The sequence below is a fragment of the Peromyscus californicus genome, unplaced genomic scaffold (genome assembly GCF_007827085.1).
Source record: "Peromyscus californicus insignis strain IS unplaced genomic scaffold, ASM782708v3 Scaffold_10__1_contigs__length_136768540, whole genome shotgun sequence".
In the NCBI taxonomy this organism is placed as follows: Eukaryota; Metazoa; Chordata; class Mammalia; order Rodentia; family Cricetidae; genus Peromyscus; species Peromyscus californicus.
The window spans coordinates 29,869,951-29,891,892 of NW_026294391.1; the positions used below are offsets into that span (position 1 = coordinate 29,869,951).

The 21,942-nt window shown below is 39.4% G+C and overlaps 1 protein-coding gene across 1 annotated transcript in view; it reads left to right on the plus strand.

Annotated features, from left to right (window-relative positions):
• Positions 1-21,942, plus strand: part of LOC128101041 (serine/threonine-protein phosphatase with EF-hands 1-like) — a 110,628-nt gene that overhangs the window by 64,023 nt on the left and 24,663 nt on the right. Inside the window, 3 exon segments of the mRNA XM_052723792.1 lie at positions 17,558-17,724; positions 20,737-20,773; positions 21,640-21,789. Coding sequence (XP_052579752.1) covers positions 17,558-17,724; positions 20,737-20,773; positions 21,640-21,789 — 354 coding nt within the window.

Below are 21,942 nucleotides of genomic sequence, written 5' to 3' on the forward strand. Positions count from 1 at the left end.
CAGGACAAATCTCTCTCACCTGTCAGTCCCACAGCCATTCAGACCAGAACAAGTAAACACAGAGACTTATATTGGTTACAAACTGTATGGCCGTGGCAGGCTTCTTGCTAACTGTTCTTACAGCTTAAATTAATCCATTTCCATTAATCTATACCTTGCCACGTGGCTTGTGGCTTACCGGTACTTTACATCTTCTTTGTCCTGATGGCGGCTGGCAGTGTCTCCCTCACCCAGCTTTCTGTTCTCTCAGTTCTCCTCTCTGTTAGTCCCGCCTATACTTCCTGCCTGGCCACTGCCAATCAGCGATTTATTCATTGACCAATCAACAACACATTTGACATACAGACCATCCCACAGCAGAAGAGACCAGTGTGGGAGGAATGGGAGTATTGAAGGATTAGAATGCTCACTAGGTTCAGGGAGTAGCTGGAAGGGCCTTAGGAAGCAGGATGGGTGGGAAATTGCAGGAGCAATATTCCCAGGTGATATGAGGTAGAATCAGAAGGCAAGCTTCAAGGATGAGTAAAAGAATATCGGTGGCAACAAGGAGGGCAAACACCAGTCAAAAAATATGTGTTGAATGAGTTGGCCCCATAGACCTAGCTAGAGCGGAGGAGCTGAGGAGCTGAGCAAGAGATTTCGTCAAAGGTTCTGGGTTTGAAAGGAGGCATGCAAAGTGTTAGACCTTCCTCTACCCTGACCCTGAAGTGTTTATCCTTGCAGAAAATGGGTTCTTTCCTTTCAGAGTGATGCTGGAGTCAGGGGTCCAGCAGCATCCTTAAAGGAGGCCCACATTGTGGAGAGAATTCTTTCTGGATGAGGTGAATTAGAGGGAGCTTATTTACTATGATATGGGGATACCCCTGGCCAGATTGGAAAGGTGTAGGAGATGACGGATGGAGTGGTAAAGGGAAGTCTCAGGTTGCCCAATGTGAGGAATATTTCCCTGACTTACCATAATACCCCATACTAAATGTCCCAAAGTATGATCTGAGGATGGGGATATGGAAAGCAATAACCAAAACTATCTATCTGGCAATAACCAAAACTATCTGGCAAGTCTTTACCTAGAGACTTTAGAAAATACATAAAAAGGAAAATGGTTGAGCACGTTAGATGGGGAAGTGGTCTCTAAATTCCAAGGCATTTGGAAAAGAACCGTTTTCAAGGGGGAGCCGAAGGTATTGGGGTGTGATCAGTCACTGAGTCCTGGAGCAGAGAGGTCAGAACAGAGTATTCTGATACCATTCTTTAATTGCACTGGCAAAGTGACATGGAACATATAAAACTGGAAGGTGCTAATGTAAAGACTGAACAGGAGGCGGTGGGCGGTAAGAAGCATAAAAGGAACTCAAGGTGAAAATATAGCATTCACATGGAAGCAAGAAACATCTCAAGAGTTCTCCAGTGACATTATTCAGGGAATGGAGATTAGAGGCCCTGAAGAAACGGAGAAGGAAGTGTGGATTGGGGGACATTTTGGAGTGATATATAAGAGCCCTGGGTTAGAATTTTGCCAAGCTCAAGGTGAGAAGGTAAAATGCAGATTGGGCCTGGAACGAACCATCTACATCACTTGCCTGACTTAATGGAGAGTAGAGGGAAGGACCATTGACGATGTCGAGGTTTCCCTTTGAAGAAACTGCAAAGAGATCTATGTCCAACATGAGGACTATATTAATCAAATTGTATTTATTGGCTGCTGAGTTATGAGGTAGGTGCTTTTAGGGACAAACTCCTGTATTAATGCATTTTCCAAGTGTCCTTTTCCTTCTGCAGCTAAAATCATATATGGGAAGTAAGTATGCCCAGATGCTTTCCTTTCTGCCATCTTTATAAGACAAGCTAAGCATACCCAAAAGTGTCCCTGTCTACCATTTTAACCTTTGAAATGTGTTCTTCATAACCCTGAGCTGAGCATGCTGAAAAATGTGTCCACTCTTTTTCCTTCTTAAACTGAACATGCTCAGAAATGTACTCCCTGAGTGAGTGTTCCAGGAACATGCCCACCCTTACAGAGATTTCCCATGTAAAACCCCTATGCTGCTTTCACTGGAAGAGGATGTTTCACTGGAAGAGGATGTCTGCTGTTCCCTTACCTACTACCACAGGGAGCAAACTTCCCTCGCGTGCATTTCTTGGTCACACCTGTTTTGGTTTTATGATCCAAGATGTGAACCTACTGTGCTCAGTTACTTACTCTGTCTGATATTCATGCTAAATGAGTTTATTTTAGTGGTGAGTGCCAAAAAAAATGAGTAGCTATGTGAGACGATAGGTATGTTGATTTCCTTCACTGTGGTTCCTTTTTTAGTCTTTGTATGTAGCCTATAACATCATGTTATATATCTGAAGCATATAAAATAATAACCTTTTAAAAGGAAGAAAATTTTTTAAAAGAAATAATAACCTTTTAAAACTTTTAAAAGGAAGTCAGGAGTAACTATGATAAGGTAGTGAGGGCAAGGGAGTTCGGCACTAATATCATTAGTATTTTTAACAATGGCACAAGAAAAAGTGCTGAAACCTTACATTCGTGTGTGTGTGTGTGTGTGTGTGTGTGTGTGTGTGTGTGTGTGTGTGTGTGTGTGTGTGTGTGTGTGTGTGTACAGTTTCAGTTTTTGAGACAGGATCTTGCTTTGTAACCCAGGCTGCCCTTAATGAGCCCAGGCTTCCCTAAAACTCAGGATGATTCTACTTTGAATGCTAAGATTACAGATCTGACTCACCATGCTCAGCTTATTATTATTATTGTTGTTGTTGTTTTGAGACAGGGTCTCACTATGTTGCATTGGTTGGTTTGGAACTCACTCTGTAGACCAGGCTGCCTTTGAACTCACAGAGATCCTGCCTCTGCCTCTGAGTGCTGAGATTAGAGACATATGCCACCATGCCAAGCCTCATATTATTATTTGAAAAGCATTTATACTAATTGAATAAAGTTTTTTTATTGTAGTGGGGAAAATTCCTGAGAAGATGCAGTTTAATGGTATCTGAGAGAAGAAATGGCAGGAAGACCTTATGATGATGTTATAGGGCCTCAGCCTATGCCAACTGAGTACTGAGATAAAGACAGTGAAGTGAAGAGTCAGGACAAAAGACACATGCAAAGAAGCACTCTCTGATTTCCAAAAGTCAGCATTTTGGCCCTTTCTGTCTCATTTTGGTCTGTAATTTGAATGCAGAATGGTAACACTTGGCATGAGGGTGGTCCTACCTAAAACCAAGAATACAAACTGTTCTAGAAACTGTGTTTCCATATGAGAAAAAGGATACCTCACCTCTCAGGCTGTCAAACTTACAACTGTGTTCCTTTCTTTGCTGTCACTCATGTGGTTTCAAATGGAGGACTGGGTTCAAATCTAATCTTTTGACCTCTTGAAATAGTCATGAATCCGTTTGACTATTCATAGGACAGGCCATAGGCCCTAACTCAAAGATCATTAATCATATATCACAGAAACATTTTCTCACACAAGGTCCACATAAATTTGCCTATCTTGCTACTCACCCCACATGCGATTGGTCAGTAGGAAGAGATGAGGCACAAGTCAGCTACAATGGCAGCAACAGAAAGTGAACATGCTTCCTTATGGTGAGAGGAGGTGTGTAATTATAAAAACAATATTACCACGAACTGAGTAATATTAGGAAGCATGTTAGACTTTGCAGAAGCACCCGAGGGCATGTTTAGATCAATAGCCTGTGTGACGAAGAAATTTTCAGGTTGTGTGGCATATAGTCTGTTAAGCAAATGAACAAATGACACATTTTCCAAATTCCAAGAAGGTTAAAGTAACTCACAAACTATTTTAACTTTTAAAGGAGTCAGTTTCCATGACCTGGATAATGAATATAAACAATGCTTACAGTATGAATGAATATTATTGTGACATCAGATACAAAGGTTTTCTACTCAGGGTTGTAGCAGGTGCACAGCTAGGAGCTAAGTGATCCCTTCAGGGCATGGTAGGATTTCCGTGATGGGCTCTGATTCTCACTGCAATGTTTTGTTCTCAGTCAGTGCAACAACAGTTCACTGAATCCCTGTCCAGTGCAATAATTCACTCCAGCTAATTGGCAGGAGCTATGGGTTGAGTCATGTTGATGTGAACCCTGATCTCCAAAGCTTGTTTAGAGCTAGCTAGTGGTCATACTTTAACTTATGTTGATTTCATTATTATGCTTTAAGGGAAACAAATTTTGAATTTTGCAGAACAGTTTGCTCAACTGTATCCTGTTGGAAAATTTTAAAGCTAGAAATACCTGATGTTTTTGTCTTCCTTTGGCCAAAATATTCTTCTCCATCAACCCTAAAGAAACCAGAAGCTTTGCTTTAATGAAAAATTCTTATTCACCTCTCAGTTGGCATTTTGCTATAACCTTTCTTCCTCATCAGCTCCTCTGTAACTTATGATATGAGCAAGGCTCTATGCTCAGGTTTGTTCCAGGTCAACCGAGTCTGACAGACAGCAGCATTACTGAAATTCCTTATCAGTTTACTTTTCCCTTCCAAGTGGTTGGTTTGGCTCAAGACTTTGTTTTACAATGCTAGGGATTGAACCTAGAGCCTCCCACATGCTAGGCAGACACTCCCACTGAGCTATATCCTCAATCCTTTGTTCCTTTTTTAAAAAAATGTTTGAGACATTAGACTCACTCCAAAGCCCAGACATGCCTTAAACTGTGATCTTCCAGCCTCATCCTCTTAAGTAGTGGGATTTCAGGGTCAAAACTTTTAACATTCTATCTGATCATGTGCAAAAAATGAATCTTTTCACTAATTTATTCACTTTTTATTTGGTCTCTGTGGTGCTGAAGGCATAAGCATCATGCACAAACTAGAGCAACATCCTAAGATGGACTATAGGGTTCACTCATTTCATACCTATTAAATACCAGTTATATAGGAGATAATATGCTAAAACTTGGCAACATAGTATGACTAAGAGGAAATTATTGCCTTGACAGAGTTTAGTGGGAAATTTGATTAATAAAAAAGACATGATACCCTGCGATCAGTTCCTAGCATAGATATGGAGGTGGGGACCATAAGGAACAAAAAATAATTGAGAGAAGGTGTATTATGATTGGGATAAATTTGAAGTTCTAAAGGAGCATATTGGCGGGACACTAACTTCACTGAAGACTTCCTGGATGAAGTGGCTAGTTTTTGTGTTTGAGACAAGATCTTGCTGTGGACCAAAGTTTGATCTCCAACTTGTAGCAATCCTCCTCCCTCAACTTCCCAAATGCTGGGATTCCAGGTGTGCAGCATCTCGCCTGATTTATCATTTTATTTTTTCTTGAGACAATGTCACTATACAGCTCAGGCTAGCCTTGAACTCAAAATCTTTATCCTTTAGCATTCTGAATACTTGTGGGATTACAGGGATGTACTACAATGCCTGGGTTAAGGGATAGTGGTTTTGACAAACCTTTTAAGGAAGTTTAATCATTAAGTAAGGGCCCAAATCATGAAGGAAATTCTTGAAGGGTAGGGAAGACTTTGTTATATAGTTTCATGTGTTATACTGCAATTTCAGACCAATGATTGCTTTTGAGGAATTGTTCTTAGGTTTTTGTTTGTTTGTTTGTTTAGTATTTGACTATCCTTAAATTTTTTGTCATTTAGCACTTTAATATTGAGATATTCTCAGCTCACACAATCCCATCTGGCTTGGGAAAGAATTTTTCCCCTCTAGATACCATACTCCTAACCACAACAGACCTTTGCTAAAAGGGCACCTCCACTTTATATGTCTTCAAATGTAATTTTATCATCAAGTGAAGCAATTTACATATCATTAGTTAGGTCATGTTTTTAGATTTTATTTTCTGAAAAGGTTAAGTCTAATCAGCCACTTTTGCTTAATTGGAGTGACCAATTTGAAATACTTCATTTAGAGCCTCAGTCTTGCGAACATTATAAGACATTTTCCCTCACTGAATGGAAAGCTTGAAACTGTAAATCAAGTATTAGTGAGTTAGTTTGTTAAATTGGTGCTGAGAGTGGTGCTCCTGAAGCTGAAAAGGAGCTGGCCGTGACCACAGAGCAGCTAATTAACTCTTAACCCTGTGGGTAGCATACTGATGCTGTTTGTTGGGTTCCAGGCTGTCTTGTTTCACTTTTCTTCCTTTCTTCCCCACACTCCTCCACCTCAGCCCGTGCCCATAGCTTTCCCACTGTGAAGGTAATCAAACCCTTTATTCCCATCGCTGGGATACTTCATGCTGCCACTGGGATAAAGTCGTTTCCTTTTTGAGAAGAGTAGATCTTGAAAATCAAGGTTGGAAAAATGAAAGTTGCAATATTATGGAGTTAAAGTCCAGACGTTGTCGTTTGATATGCTTTAGGGTATGTCCAGATATGTTGAAATAACCTCCAGATGTCTATTATCAAATGCTTCGGTAGGAAGTAAGCGAGAATATAGAAAAATACCTCATCTGTTGTGTGTGTCTATTTAAGTTAATTATGTTCTGCTTCTTTTTTTCCCTTGCAGATCATCTGAGTGCTTTTCAAAACTATAGTTACCCTGAGTTTTCTGTAATTCTTAGCTTAATCTCCATGTCATGAGTGATGTGTTATTTATTAGCTACAGCGCAAATCTGAGTTTACTGGAACTGCGTGAAGAAGTTTTGCTCATTTGAAAGGAACTGAGAGAGCTCTCAGTAGCAGGAGCCTAGAGACTCATGTAACTAAGGAGACTTAGTTCCTTTATTATTTGGAGACTAAAATGTGTTCTAACTTAGATTGTGCAAAGTAATTTGACTAATCCTGAACAAGCAAGACAGAAATATATCCAAATAAATCTTGCCTTTCTTGAAGCCATTGTCTTGAGAGGCTTAACAGTTAGGTCAGTATACATTTAAGATTTCTTATTTTTTTTAATTGTGGAAGTGGGGAAGTGGTAGTGGTGTCTGTGCAAGCATGCATGCATGTATGGGTGTGTGTGTGTGTGTGTGTGTGTGTGTGTGTGTGTGTGTGTGTGTGTGTATGTGCTCACTTCTGCTAGCATATATGGAGGCTAGAGGTTGACATCAGTGTCTTCCTTCATCACATTCCACGTGATATTTTGAGACAGGGTCTTTCAAAGTACTTGATGCTTCTCGTGTTGGCTAGACTGGATAACCATTGAGTCCTAGGATCCACTTGTCTCCGTCCCCTAGTGTTGTGGTTACACACATGTACCAGCACACCTATCTTTATTGTGAGTTCTGGGAATCTGAATTCAGGCCCTCCTGCTTGCCTAATAACTAGTTTACTCACTGAGCCTTCTCCTCAGCCCTCATGTGAAACTTGAGTCTTGCTTTATTTTTTTTCTTTGAGCCACTGCTTATCAAGAATACAACCATTAATTTCTAAGAATCAATTCATGGAGCAAGAATTTTTCTAGTCACATTGTATTATTATTTCTTCCAAATATTATTGGATTGTGATATAAGAAAATGCCCTGTGAGATATTTTTCAGTTTGAATTTATTAAGGATTTCTTTTAGGCCAAGTATAAAGTTAATTTTCACCAAGTTTGCATGGGCATCTGAAAAATTAATTATACTGTATTTGTAAAATTTTCTATATATCTATTAAAGTTTATTGTTTTTTCAATTTGTGTATCTTTTCTATTTTAGTTGCCTAAGTATGTGTATTATATATTACAATAAATAGTCACCTTTGTACTTAGTGCCTTGAAATGACAAAATTTAGTATCTAAGAGTTTATGTGGGTCTGAAATTTGGGTGCAGCTTAGCTGCATGATTCTGACTCAGGAGTTCTCATGGGATTCTAGGTAAGCTATTGTCCAGGGCTGTGGTCATCTGAGAGACTGACTGGATCAAAAGAGCCTATTTTCAAGAAGACTACCTCAGGGCTAGAGAGAAAACACAGTGGTTAAGAGCACTCCTCCTGCACAAGACCCATGTTTGGTTCCCAGCACCCACATGGCCCTGCACAACCATTTTAACTCCAGTTCAGGGCTTCTTTTGGCCTCTGAGAGCACTGTACACACATGGTGTGTGTGTGTGTGTGTGTGTGTGTGTGTGTGTGTGTGTGTGTGTGTGTGTACAGACAAGCACTCTTACGCACAAAATAAATCTTTAAATCTTTTAAAAGTACAGAAAGAGATGGCTAACTCATACGGCTCTAGGTGCAGCATTTCATTTCCTTCCTAAACTCATTGGCCCCTCTAGAAGGCTGGCTGAACATTCTCGTGACAATAGCAGTTGGTTTTCCCCAAAGTGCGCAATCTAAGAGACAGAAAGAGGAAGCTGCACTGTCTTCTATGATTTAAGTCTCTAAAGTTTCACATAATCACGTCTATGTTTTTTTCTGTTTATTAGAAGCATGTCATTAAGTCTGTCTCACTCAAGGGAAAGAAAATTAGACTTTACCTTTTAAAAAAAGAGTGTCAAGAATTTATGAAGGTTTTTTTAAAGCAATAATTAAACACAAATATTCGCTACCTTTGTATTGTTAAACAATTTATTTTTGCACTTGTGGTTAGAATATGAAACAAATATTCCTTCTTTGAATATTGATTACAAGTTCAAAAAGTGTATATTGTTTATGAAGTGCTTTTTATCCTGTTATAATGAAACTTTATGATTTTGTTAAACACTTTAATTTTTAGGGTGCTAGGGGTCATGCCCAAGCCTTCTGTGTGTTAGGCAAGTATTCTACCACAAAGGCACATTACCACCATCACCTGCTTTTGAGTCAAAGTCTCACTGTCACTCAGGCTGACCTTGAACCTGTTCTGTAGCTTGAGTTAGCCTAACACTTGTGATCCTTCTGTTTCTACTTCTCCAATACTAGGATTATACATGTTATGATACAGCACCCAGTTAACATTTTAATCTTAAATTCTATTTTGTCTCCTGATAATATTTCCATTTTTATCTTCTCTTTGTTATAGCTACCTGTTTTTAATCTTCTCTAACCTAATATGTATATATTTTTCAGAAGTAATATTTACCTGAGTTTTTTTAACATAACTTTCATATTTTAATGTGAAAATTTAACTCATTTACATGTTTGAATTTTTCCTTCTATTTTTCTTTCCCATTTATTTTGCTTTGTTTTGTTTTTTCTTTATGTTGTTTTGATGATTTTCTTTTGTATTATTATTATATTTGGACTTTAAAAACTAATTTCTAAAATTGTCTTTGGAAATTTAACTTTTTCCCATTTATTTTTATTTCCTTCCTATTCTTGATGTTTCTAATACATTGTGTGTATTTATTAAATAGTTAAACATTTATTTTTACACCATCTTTCTTACTTAGGGTTACTATTGCTGTGATAAAACACCACAAACAAAAGCAAGTTGGAAGGAATGTTTTTTGTTTGTTTGGCTTTGGTTTTGGTTTTGGTTTTGGTTTGCCTTATGCTTCCACAGCACTGTCCACCACTGAAGGAAGTCAGGACAGGAACTCAGCAGGGTAGGAACCTGCAGACAGGAACTGATGTAGAGGCTGTGAAGGGCTGGTACATGCTTATTCCTAATGGCTTGCTCAGTCTGCTTTCTTATAAAACCCAGGACCACCAGTCCAGGGATGGCACCATCCACAATGGGCTGAGCCCTCCCACATCAATCACTAATGAAGAAAATGCTTCACAGGCTTGCTTATAGTCTGAATTCATAAAAGTATTTTCTCAATTGAGGCTCCCTTCTCTCTGATAACTCTAGCTTGTGTTAAGTTGATATAAAACTAGAAAGTACACCATGATTCTCTTTTACTGGGTAAATCATTCACTTCTTATGCATTTACTTATTTATTTAGTCATTTATCTATCTATCTAGCTAGCTAGCTATTTATTTATTTATTTTTGAGACTAAGTCTCATGTTATATGGCCTAGGCTGGTGTTAAACTCTCTTTGTAGCTGAGGATGACTTTGAATATCTGATTCCTTTGTCTCCATTTCTCAAGTGCTGAAATTCCAGGTGACTGCCATCATGCTCAGTATTGTGTGGTACTAGGGACTTCAGGCGTGCTGTGGTGGTTTGAAAGAAAATGGCCCCCAAAGAGAGTGGCACTATTAGGAGATGTGGCCTTGTTAAGGAAGTGTGTCACTGTGGGGGGTGGACTTTAAGGTCTCTTTTGCTCAAACTTCCCTCAGTGTGACTATTAGTCGACTTTTTATTGCCTGCAAGATGTAGCACTCTCAGCTCCAGCACCACATCTACCTGCATGCCATCATGCTCCTCGTCATGATGATAACGGACTGAACCTCTGAAACTGTAATCGAGCCACCCCAGTTACATGTTACCTTTATAAGAGTTGCTGTAGTCATGGTGTCTCTTCACAGCAATAGAAAACCTTAAGACACATGCTAAGCTAGCAGTCTACATCTCCAGCCCCATTTTTGAGATTCTGAACTTTAATTTCTGTCTATTGAATCTGAATAATGTATTTGTAATTTTAAACAATTTCCTCCTCTGTTTCTAGAATTCTTGCTTAGTAATTAAATGCAAGTTTGATAATTTCATATTGACTTACGTTTAATAATATATTTGAATGCTAACTGTTCATAGTTGTATTCTGTAGACAGATTTTTTCTTTGGGCCACTACCTCACAAAAATGACATGGAGACTTATTATTAATTATGAAAGCTCAGCCTTAGCTTAGGCTTGTTTCTAACTAACTCTTATAACTTAATTAATCCATATTTTTTAATCTGTGTTCTCCAACGTGTTTGTTACTTCATCTCCATTTTGCCCATCCTGTTTCTTCCATGTCTGGCTGGCAATTCCACCTTTCTTCTTCTCTCAAGACCTCTTTGTCCCCAGAAGTCCCATCTAACCTTTTTCCCTGCCTAGATATTGGCCATTCAGCTCTTTACTAAACCAATTAGAAGGCACTTTGGCAAAGACACATCTTCACAGTGTACAAAAATGATTATTCCACAACATTTCCCCCTTTTTTGTCTAAAAAAGAAAGGTTTTTAACTCTAACATAGTAAAACCATATACAATAAGAAAAATTATGAGATAAGAATTACATCTATAATGTCCAGTCCATTTGCATTTTGCAAATTCAGAGAAAATACTGTATTATCTATCTTATCTTGATGAATTTAAAGTTTTATGCCTAAAACATTTTCTATCATAGCTTGTCTTACCATCTTAAAACTATCTTTTTAGACCTCAAAACATTTTCTTAGATAAACAATTTAAGCTTTTATGTCTCTCAACCTTATAAACTTTGTATCTTTTATGTAAGTTTCTTTTCTGGATTTGATAACAAGGAAAACTATAACTATCTAATCTTCAATACCCATCAGAGACCCAATATGGTATTTTCCATCGTTATTTGGCTTATCCTTTTTATATTATTTTATTCTCTCTTTAAAGACTTTATCTTATTATTTATGAACTATTTTTATATGACTCTCTATACCCATTTCCTTTTCTTTTTTAAGCCTAAGCACATTTTTTAAACACACGGTAACCTGTTTAGAGGTTTTTTCCATCTGGATCTGTCTTCAGTGTTCTCTGACCAAGTAAGACAAATCTTAAACTGTCATGTCAGCTGCTGCGCAGCTCAGCTTAGCACGTGGTGCTGACAGCTAGCTCCAGCCCCCAGGCAGTGGCCGGTAGCTACATCTTTGTACGCCAAGCCTACCCAAGAGACCTGTCACCAGGAAGCCTCATTTGACTCTGTGTTCTGAACTTTTTTTTTAATGTTTGTTAGGCCTTATATGGCTATATGTGCCAGACATTGGGCGCCATGTGTAACAAGTCTTTCTTAGTCCTGCCTGCCAGCTCCCATATAGCCACACAGAGACTTCTTATTAATTATGAAAACTCAGCCTTAGCTTAGGCTTGTTTCTAACTAGCTCATATAATTTAAATTAACCCATTTCTATTAATTTATGTGCTGCCATGTGGCTTGTAGCTTTTACCTCTCCTCCTACATGTCCTTCTTCCTTTGCATTCAACTGGTGACTCTGCCTTTCTTCTTCTGAGACCTCTCTGTCCCCAGAAGTCCCTCCTAACCTCTTTTCCTATCTAGCTATGGGCTGTTTAGCTCTTTATTAAACCAATCACAAAGCACTTTGGCAAAGACACATCTTCATGTGTACAAAAAGTTTATTCCACAACAGTACTCTTTCCTCTTAATCTTTCCCTGGCTTGAAGACATTTTAGTTGTATTGTAACTTGGTTACAGTATTTTGTTGAGTGCTTTCCATTGTGAAACATATGAGGGCTATCTTTCTGAGTGCAACCTCATTGAATACTGTGGCTTTGTATTATCAACGTGTTTGTTCCTCACACCTGAAACTGTGCTTGGTATACATGTATACATACTCATTGTTTTTGTGGTACTAAACCACTGCATATTTTTCTTCTACCCTGAAGAACCTTTGAACCCTCACATATCTGTGTAAGTATTTTCTGCTATTCTTAGATGTTAATGATGTCTTTGTTGATATAGAATTCTTGTCTCTTAGTCTCCTTTTTCTCTTTAATGTATAGATTTTTATTCTACATCTTCTGCCTTCCTCTACTTCAAATGATAAGTGTGATACCAGGCTTATTCTTTCTTTTCCCTTTGTTATTTTATTCTGGCATCTTCTAAGACCTTTAACAGGTAATGGAATTTCTCCCTCATTATGCCTAAGAGTAATGAGCTCTTTCAAACATCAAACTGAAATTTCCTTTTAAAATTGTATTTTTAGTTTATGTGTTTGTATTTCTGCACACATGTGTGCATGCACATGAATATGGGCACCTATAAAGGCCAGAAGAAGGCATTGGATTCTCTTCCTCTGGGGTTACAGGTGGTTTGAGACACCCAATATGGGTGCTGGATCCTCTGCAAGAAAGACAAGCTCTCTTAACCACCGAGCTGTCACTCTAACTCCTGAAGTCTTTTAGCCATAGAAAATTCCTTTTAGTATTATTTGAATTATTTCTTCTCCATCTGTCCCCCCCCAACATGGGCTGCCTATTATTAGTACATTAGTTTCTTGGTTTTGAGCTGTCTCTCTCCCTCCTTGCCTCCCTTTCTTTCCTTTATTCTTATTTTTCTTCGTTCCTTTGTTTCTTCTTCTTTTTTTGAGGGGCCTTGTGTTTCTTAGGATGGCCTTGGTCTCAGTATATTGTCAAGGATGGTCTTGAATTCCTCTTACCCCTGCCTCTATCTCACACCCAAATGCTGAGATTGTAGGCATACACCACCGTGCATGGCTCCTACTTATTCTTTATGAATTCTATCATTTTTGGTTTTTAAAAATCTGTTTGCTCTCTGAAGCCAGTAATATATTTCAGCTCTTCTTTAGTTATCTCTAATCCACTAATTTTTAAAATTCAAATACCTTATTTTAATGTCATGAATTTTAAGAAGATTTATTTGTATTTTTTTTTTGTGTGTGTGTGTGTGTAGTTGAATGCAGGTGCCCTTGGAGGCCAGCGACATCAGATCACCCTGCAGCTGGTTTTGCAAGTGATTGTGAGCCACCAGATGTGATGCTAGGACCAGAATTTAGATCCTGTGCAAGAGCAGTACTTCTTATTTAAGTATTTTGTTATTGAAGATATATTTTCTTTGCACACTATATTCTGATCATAGTTTCCCTTTCTTCATCTCCGAGATCCTCCCACATCCTCAGCCATCCAACTCTATGCCTTCTTTCCCTCTCTCCTTAGAAAACAAATAGGCAAAAAGAAAAAGGACTAGAATAAGAAAAAAGAAAAAGCATGAGAAACACACACAGAACACACACACACACACACACACACACACACACACACACACACACACACCAAGAGAAAAAACAAACCACATAAAAGCACAAAATTGGAAACCATAATATACAAGGGAAAAGAGGAGTAAGGTAAAAGTTGTCCCCCAAAAGCACTATGAGACAAAAAAAAAAATCTATAAAACCATCATTGAGTTTGATTTGTGTTGGCCATCTACTGCTGGGCCTGGGGCCTCACCTTAAGTGTGGTTTCTATATCCTGTGAGACTCCATTGGAGAAAACTAGTTTTTCCTTTGCAAGAGGTTGCCAAACTGGGGATATCTTCTTGGTTAGAGATGGGAGCTCATCTCATTGCTAGAACGCTATCTGGCTTGGACCTGTGCCACAGTCTCTGGGAGTTCACGTGTGCATTAGTCCTGTTCTGTCTAGAAGGCCTTGTTTCTTTGGGTGTCCTCCATCCTCTCTGGCTCTTACAGTCTTTTTGCCTCCTCTTCTGCAAGGTTCCTGAGCCCTGAGGGAAGGAGTTTGATGACGACATCTCATTTAGCACAGGATGTTTCAAGGTCTCACTCTCTGTGCGTTGTCCAGTTGTGGGTCTCTGTATCAGGCAGGACTTGTTGCGAACTGCTGAGCCATCTCTCCAGCCCTTCCCGTGGATTTTGAAACCTTTTATGCTTTATATGTGTCTTACGATTTTCTTCTGAAACAAAGTCGCTCTTTGTTTTGGCTTTTGTTGCTTGAAAGCAGTTCCCACATTTTTCCTAGTAAGAGCCAACATTCTATAAACCCCAACCAGGGCTGCCCTCTTCATGTGAGGCAATCATCCTTTAGGCATGGGTTCCTTCTTTCCCTCAGGCTTAGTCCTTCCATGGCCTTGCCTCACGGCTCTCTGCTGCTGACTCCTTAACCTCTCAGAGACTGTACATCTCAGCAGAGTCAGAGTCTGTCAGTCCTCTCAGCTTTATTCCAACCAGCTGAAGGCTGGGGGAAGGAAGAATATCAGAGGTACAGAATCCTTCTCTCTTTCTGTAAGTTTTGATGAGTATAGCTTATATTTTTGTAACAGTTTACACTACCTGAGCCCATTAAGAAAATGTTCTCTCCCCACCCTATCAACACCTGAGGTAGGTGGGAGAGCTGGCCCTGAGGGCATAAGCTGCAGCCCACTCAGAAAAAGGGCAGCACAGGAGAGCTGACTCTGTTGGCAGAGGTGTGGGTGAGCCAGCCCCGAAGATGTGAGCACGGGAGAGCTGTCCCCATTACTCATCTGTCATGTGGCAGCCTAGGGGATGGAGAGATGGCCCCCACCCCTGCCCATCAACTCCTGAGGCAGGTGGGAGAGCTGACCCTGAGGTCCTAAGAGCAGAAAAGCTGTCCCTGCCCCTCATCAGCTGCAGCACTCGGGAGAGTGGACCCTATACCTCACCTGGGCAACACAGTAGAGCCGGCCCTGAAGGTGTAGGTGTGGAAGAACTGACCTTTAGGATGTGAAAGCAGCCGCCCCTTGCTCATTGCTGCAAGCGGTGAATTATCACCAGGGCAATGCTAGAGAGCTCCCCCTGGTGGCGAAGACCCACCCTGCAACTACTGAGGCCCAGAACCAAGATTATTTGTCGGCCCACCCCAACATCCACCCCATCTGTGATCTGCTGGAGCCCAAGGGTAGGGGTTGGTGGGGTCAGTCTTGTGAACTCAGGGCTTCAGGATCTCCACGACACAGGGCAGCAACGGGATGTCCAGGAAGAGTCCCAGTGAGGGCCTAGTGTTGATGGTGTAGCGGAGACCAGGGCCTTGAACCAGACGAATGATTTTTTTTTTTTTTTTGTGATGAACGACCGCATGTAAAAATGTATGGATAAAGGGATTTACTGCGTGACTCACTGTGTCACACTGCAGCTTCCATGATGAGATCCTCCCTTTCTCCCCCTCCCCCATTTTTTTTCCTTTTTTCTCTTAAATTTTATTTTGTTTTATTCTGGGGGGAGGGAAATGGGGGCGGGGGACTGGGAGGCATGATGTGAAAGACACAAAGAATAAATGAAAAGCAAGTTAAAAAAGAAAATGTTAAGTAATGCAATCTTAAAATTAGAAATAGCATGGAGATCATAATTAATGAATCTTTATTTGTGTTTATGGTTTGCATGGAATTGTTTGTACATATAATGTTGAGTTCCCAAATGTTTTTGCATGGTAATTAAAGAGGGGTTTCATTCCCATTTTTCAGACAAAGAAAAGGTTAAATAACTTTCTCAAAGATAACTGTGTTATAGGTGGAGCTAGCTGGACTGTGATATTAATCATCTTATTACAATACGCCACTGATTCCCTTCCTCACTTACCTTCAGAACACATTACACTGTAAAAATAATTTTGGGAATCCCTAAGTCATGTGTTATAACCTGAATTGTTTTAAATTACTTTTTATACTGAGATAGATGATTTTAAATGCCCATAAATGGTCGAATGTTGAAATAAAGTAGTAAGATTTTCTTACATAGTTTGAAATCTATCAAAAGAAGAATTTGAAAATAGTTTGAAACAGTAAAATAATTAGAATATGTGTATTCTTTCTTGAAGATAACATTTCTGGGAGAAAGTGTATATTTTGACATGACTTTCCTCTTTGTAATACATTTCAAAACATTCAACTGTATCTTGCTGTGAAGTAGGAATGCACTTGGATATTTCCTTATCAAGTATGACACTGAGAAAATGTAACCATGTCATATTAAACATGTTTTGTTTTAGAGTTTGTAGTGAAAGACTGAACAAGTTAATAGCTATTTTAAAACTAGTGCTTCCCCTGCTCTCAGTTTCTTTTCATACAAATACTGTTTTTATCTTAACAATACATACATACATAAATAAATAAATCATAAATAAATAAAAATAGTATCTCATACTCAGGAGTGATACTCAAAGTAGCTGATATCTGATATGGCCTGGTCATCAACCAATCAATCAGAATACATACTGAGTAGAGGTACCAAGTATGGTTATATCTGCCCACTGGTATACCGGTCCTGTCCCAGTCATATCTTAAAGAACTGTCCCCTTGCCTGAGTTCTTTTTTTTTAATTTTGTTTCATTTTTGTTTTTGTTTTTGCTTTGTGCTTTTTAAGGTAGTGTTTCTCTGTGTAAGAGCTCTGGCTGTCCTTGAACTCACTTTGTAGACCAGATTGGCCTCGAACACACAGAGATCCACCTGCCACTGCCTCCTGAGTGCTGGGATCAAAAGCATGCGCCACCACTGCCCAGCTTGCCTGAGTTCTTACATGTCCATTATCACAGGTGATTTGGCAAGGAATATATTGTCATCTCCATTTTGTAGATTGAGATAATTGCAACCCATAGAAGTTAAATATAGGGCCCTTTGAATGAAAGTGCTCCAACTGTTAATTTAGTGTTTTTCTTTGGGTGGAAGTTTCCCTCTTTTCAGAGAGAAGGATGGGATAAGACTATACACTTTTTTGGTAGTTACATTATGTGTTTTCTTTTTTATTGGATTTTTTCATACAATATATTCTTCTTACAATTTCTCTTCTCCCACAAAGGTATCTACTTTTGACAGGACAAATCCTAGCTCCTTCCACAGAAAACGCATGGTATGTGATGGGTAGAATAAGCAATCCCCATCCTCCCTGAAATCTTCCTGTCCCAAGCTCATTCTTTGGTTCCAGGTCCCTTGCTGGTATGTGCCCTGGAAGAAGCTCAAGCCAGTGAGCTGATTCTTCCCAGTAAAAGTAATGACTGAACTTCTTTTCTGTTTCTGCAGGAACAAACACATAGCCCTTCTTTTCAAAGAGCATTCTTTTAACTCCTTGTTTTCTTCCCTCTCCTTCCCCAGAATGGCCTGCCTTCAGAGAACAATCTGTATGTTTTTAATGGTGATTTTGTAGATCGAGGGAATAATTCCATGGAAGTCCTAATGATCCTGTTAGTTAGTTTTCTTGTCTACCCCACCGACGTGCACCTGAACAGGGGGAACCATGAAGACTTTATGATGAATCTCAGGTAAGATTGACTTTGGACTTCATCTTTTCATCTCACTCTGGAATTGATGCTGTGTTTAGTTTCCAGCAGATATGTGTACGCTTAGCTGTATAGAAGGAGAGATAAGATGAATCTCAAGGAAAATCTCTAAGTTCTTACCCTTGTTCACCAACCCCAGTCTTTCAGCTAAGTATCACCTGCTCTGAAGCTCTCCTCTTATCTCTTCTTCCAGTCCTGTGTTTCCTCTTCCTCTTCATTATATTCTTGTTTTTCCTGTCATACGTACCCTTCACAGTCCAAACTGCATGCTGGGTAGGCATGTTAGGTCAGGGTTGTGGGTCTGGTAGGTTGTATGAGCAGACTTAGATGGAAGTTTCTGTTGCTTCTCTTGGCTTGCTATAAATTCTGTCTCAGAAGCGAGCACAATGTTTTACATTGCTGTGTGTATTTTTTGTGTCCTGGTAATTGCTTCTGGCATAGTTGTTCATAAACATTTTTTGAGAACAGCTGTAACATAGCATTTGGACTATCTGACTCACTGGAGATTTGAGGGATAAAGACTGCTTAAATGGTTTATGAATTCTGTCTGAAAGGCACAGTAGGTAATAAATGTTCCCATCTTTCTTTTTCTTTTCTTTTTATGGAAAACAGAAATCGATTTGTTCTAGAACAATAAGGTTATGGGATGTCTCAGGCTTTGGGTCCTAGGCTTTTGGGTGCTGGGATCAAAGCTTTAGCAAATCACTTTTGTCTTCAAGTACAGAGTTTCAGTTCTAATTCCCAAGTGCAAAATCTATAAAGAACAAGAATCTAGAGGTGCTATTGGAAGCCTATTCTGGGTGCTATAAGATGGAAGGCTGAGCAAACAATGGGGAGCAAGTCAGCAAACAGAGATCTTCTGTGTCCAGGTTTCTGCCTTGAGTTTCCTTCACGATGGACTGTGATTGGGACATGTAAGCTGACATAAGCCCTTTCTTGTCCAAGTTGCCTTTGGTCATGGTGTTTTATCACAGCAATAGAGACCCTACTAGGCCTGGTAGGATTGGAGATGTAAAAGATGGTTGAGTGTTGTGAAGGAATATGAGCATGCAACTAAGGATAAGAGAATATCATTGAAGACTATTACACCTGTTTTTAAAAGAAGAGTGACTTGGAAGAGGGCCAAGAATGGATAGAGGGAGTTTGACTAGGAAGTAGTTGAAGAAATGGTAGCTTCCTATTTAGACTAGCATGATAGCAATGGAGATGGCAAAAATATAGACTTAAGAAGACTTTAGGCAATGAAAGTTTAACACCCAATAACTTGATATGGAGGCCTTGAAAGAGGATGAGCATGGTTGAGTTTAAGGGTATAACAGCATCATTCTGAATGGGAATGGATTCAGTCTGAGGTAGGTTTATTTGGTGTATTGTTGAGTATAGGTCCAGAGATAAAAGTGAAGTGTAACCCACAATATCACCCTATAGTATTGACACTAGATAGTAATTGAAACCCTGACTGGGTAGGGGTGAGAGTACTAAGGAAGAAATTGAAGGTAATGGATAGCCTAGGACAGAATATGAAAGAATTCTAACAATAGAGGTTATGTGGAAGAAGATAACTTGTGAGGTCGTTTTAGAATACCCTGAAAGTTTACTGTCACAAAATGGAAGAGAGGAAGTTTTCTAGAAGGATAGTACAGCCAATTATATTTAGTGTTTCAGAGTGGGCCAGAAAGGTAAGAATGCTGTTTTAGTTACTTCTCTGTTGCTATGACTAGAAACCACAACCAAGACCTTATAAAGGAAGGCATTTAATTGGGGGCTTGTTTACAGTGTCAGAGTGTGAGTCCATGACCATCAGGTAGGAAGCATGGTGGCAGACAGGCATGGTGCTGGAGCAGTAGCTGAAAGCTTACATCTTATTCACAAGCATCAGAGAGAGAGAGACAGAGACAGAGACAGACAGACATAGTGAGACAAAGACAGACAAAAACAGAGAGAGAGAGAGAGAGAGAGAGAGAGAGAGAGAGAGAGAGAGAGAGAGAGAGAGAGAGAGAAGAGAGAGAGAGAGAGAGAGAAAATGAGAATAGACCTGGTTTGGGCTTTTGAAGCCTCAAAGCCAACCCTCACCTTCCCCAACAAGGCCACACCTCCTAAATCCTTCCTAAACAATTCCACCAACTGGGAACCAAACATTCAAATATATGAGCCTATGGGGACCATTCTCATTCAAACCATCACAGATGGCAAGATGTATATTAGTCTAACACTGTGATGTCTTTGGTGAGTACAGGGAGGGAATTCACCTTGAAATATACAGTGTCATACTAGAGAAACCTGACATGATGTGGTTTGTATGAAAATAAGGGGTAAGTGTGCTTTGTTCCTACTTTGCCTGTTGGGGATTAAGAGTACACATTATTATCTGGGTGTGGTATTGCATATCTTTAATCCCAGCACTCAGGAGGCAGGGGTACATGAAAAAGGGTACACAATATTATAAAGTAATTGAAAAATCTCCCTTAGCTTTTCTTAGCCAGGCATTAAAATTCCTGATACTTTCTGTTAAACCCTTTAGTACCATTCATTCACATGATCCATATCAGGGGAGGCATGAAGACCCAACTTGCCTTGTGTGCTTTTCTTTGTCTTTTTCACTCTTCTTTTTTCCTGATCATTCATTTTGAATCATCCGATGTCTGAGCAATGCTATCTAGATGAGAAGTCTTCTACGTACAGCTTCCTCTAACTGTCATTGCATACCTCTCCAAATACTTGGAGCCTTTACATAGCCCATGGCATGCATTTGTTAAGTTGTCTTACAGTTGTTCCACAAAGATCTGTTCTCTTTCCCTGGTTATACTCTAGGTTTCTTGAGAATAAAAGTTGTACCATTGATTGCTTTGGTTCTTTCTCACGATGCTCCAGAGAGACTCTGCTAAGCATTTTAACTGAAGTCTCTAGTTTCTTGAGTTCCTACTCTTTGGTAATAGTGAGACATCAATGGCTCTCCTTTTTGCAATAATTAACAGTTTAAAATCTATTTTTCAGGTATGGCTTTACAAGAGAAGTCTTACATAAATACAAGGTAAGACTCATACTTGTTTTTCTGTGAGGAAAAAAAAAGAGCTAATGAAGACCAGATTGTTGCTTTAAGAAAGGTGATGGGCTAATTAGTTAGAAACTGTGCCAATAAAATAATAAGCACAGCAGGAATCTTAGATTTTCTTTTTCATTATGACTGTTGGATCAGTTTCAGCATAGCTGTGAATATATTGCATTGCTTTAAAGGTACCCATGCAGAATTTTTTATTCAGGTGTAGCACAACAGGCAGACAGAGAAATGAACAATATGAAGGAGGGGGTTTTATTCAGCTACCTACGTGCAGGAGACATAGCATGCCACATTAGGGATACCACATGGGGAATTATCAGAGGCAGACAGAGGCAGATGGAGCCAGAAGAAAACACAGACAAGGACATTTATTAGGTTTCAGGGAGAGAAAGGGCAAAGCCCCTCAGTGTTGAAAGCTGAGTAGTGTGAACAATGGCAGCCAGCTGTGGGGCATGAGGGTTATCACTAGTTGTCTACTATCTTGCTCTGGGTTGATGAGCACACCAGAGTAGTGGCCCTGAGTTAGAGTCTAAGAAAAGAATTCTTTAGTGTGGAATCTGAAATGGTTGGTTTGTACATGAAAACATTTAAGTCATTTAAGATCTCTAGGAATTAGCCCTGAGAGGGGCAGTTTCCTCCCTGAGCAAGGCCCCAAAATGCCAAAGTATCAAAAATACAGAATGAAAACTTCCCATGCTAAATACTTGCTGGTTGGTTGATAGCTCCCTGACGGCTTCCTTTGGTTGACATGGAAAACATGGCTTTTGTCTATATATTGAGACTATTTGCTTAACAGGACATATCAGGAAAATAAAACTTACTCGGGCTCTTACTTACAGCTACATGGAAGAAAAATCTTGCAAATATTGGAAGAAGTCTATACCTGGCTCCCAATTGGTACAATTATTGACGATGAAATCCTGATCATACATGGAGGGGTATCAGAGTCCACAGACTTGAAGACACTCCACTGCTTACAAAGAAATAAAGTAAGAAGTATTATATGCATGGATCTTGTCTCAGAGATTTATAATGGCATATGCTTCTTTTCATTTGTCATTTTAAATAGTTATGTGCTTTGGTGGTGTAGCTGAGAAAATTAGTAAAAGTCTTAAGAAAAGCTGTGATTGATTGCATGACAA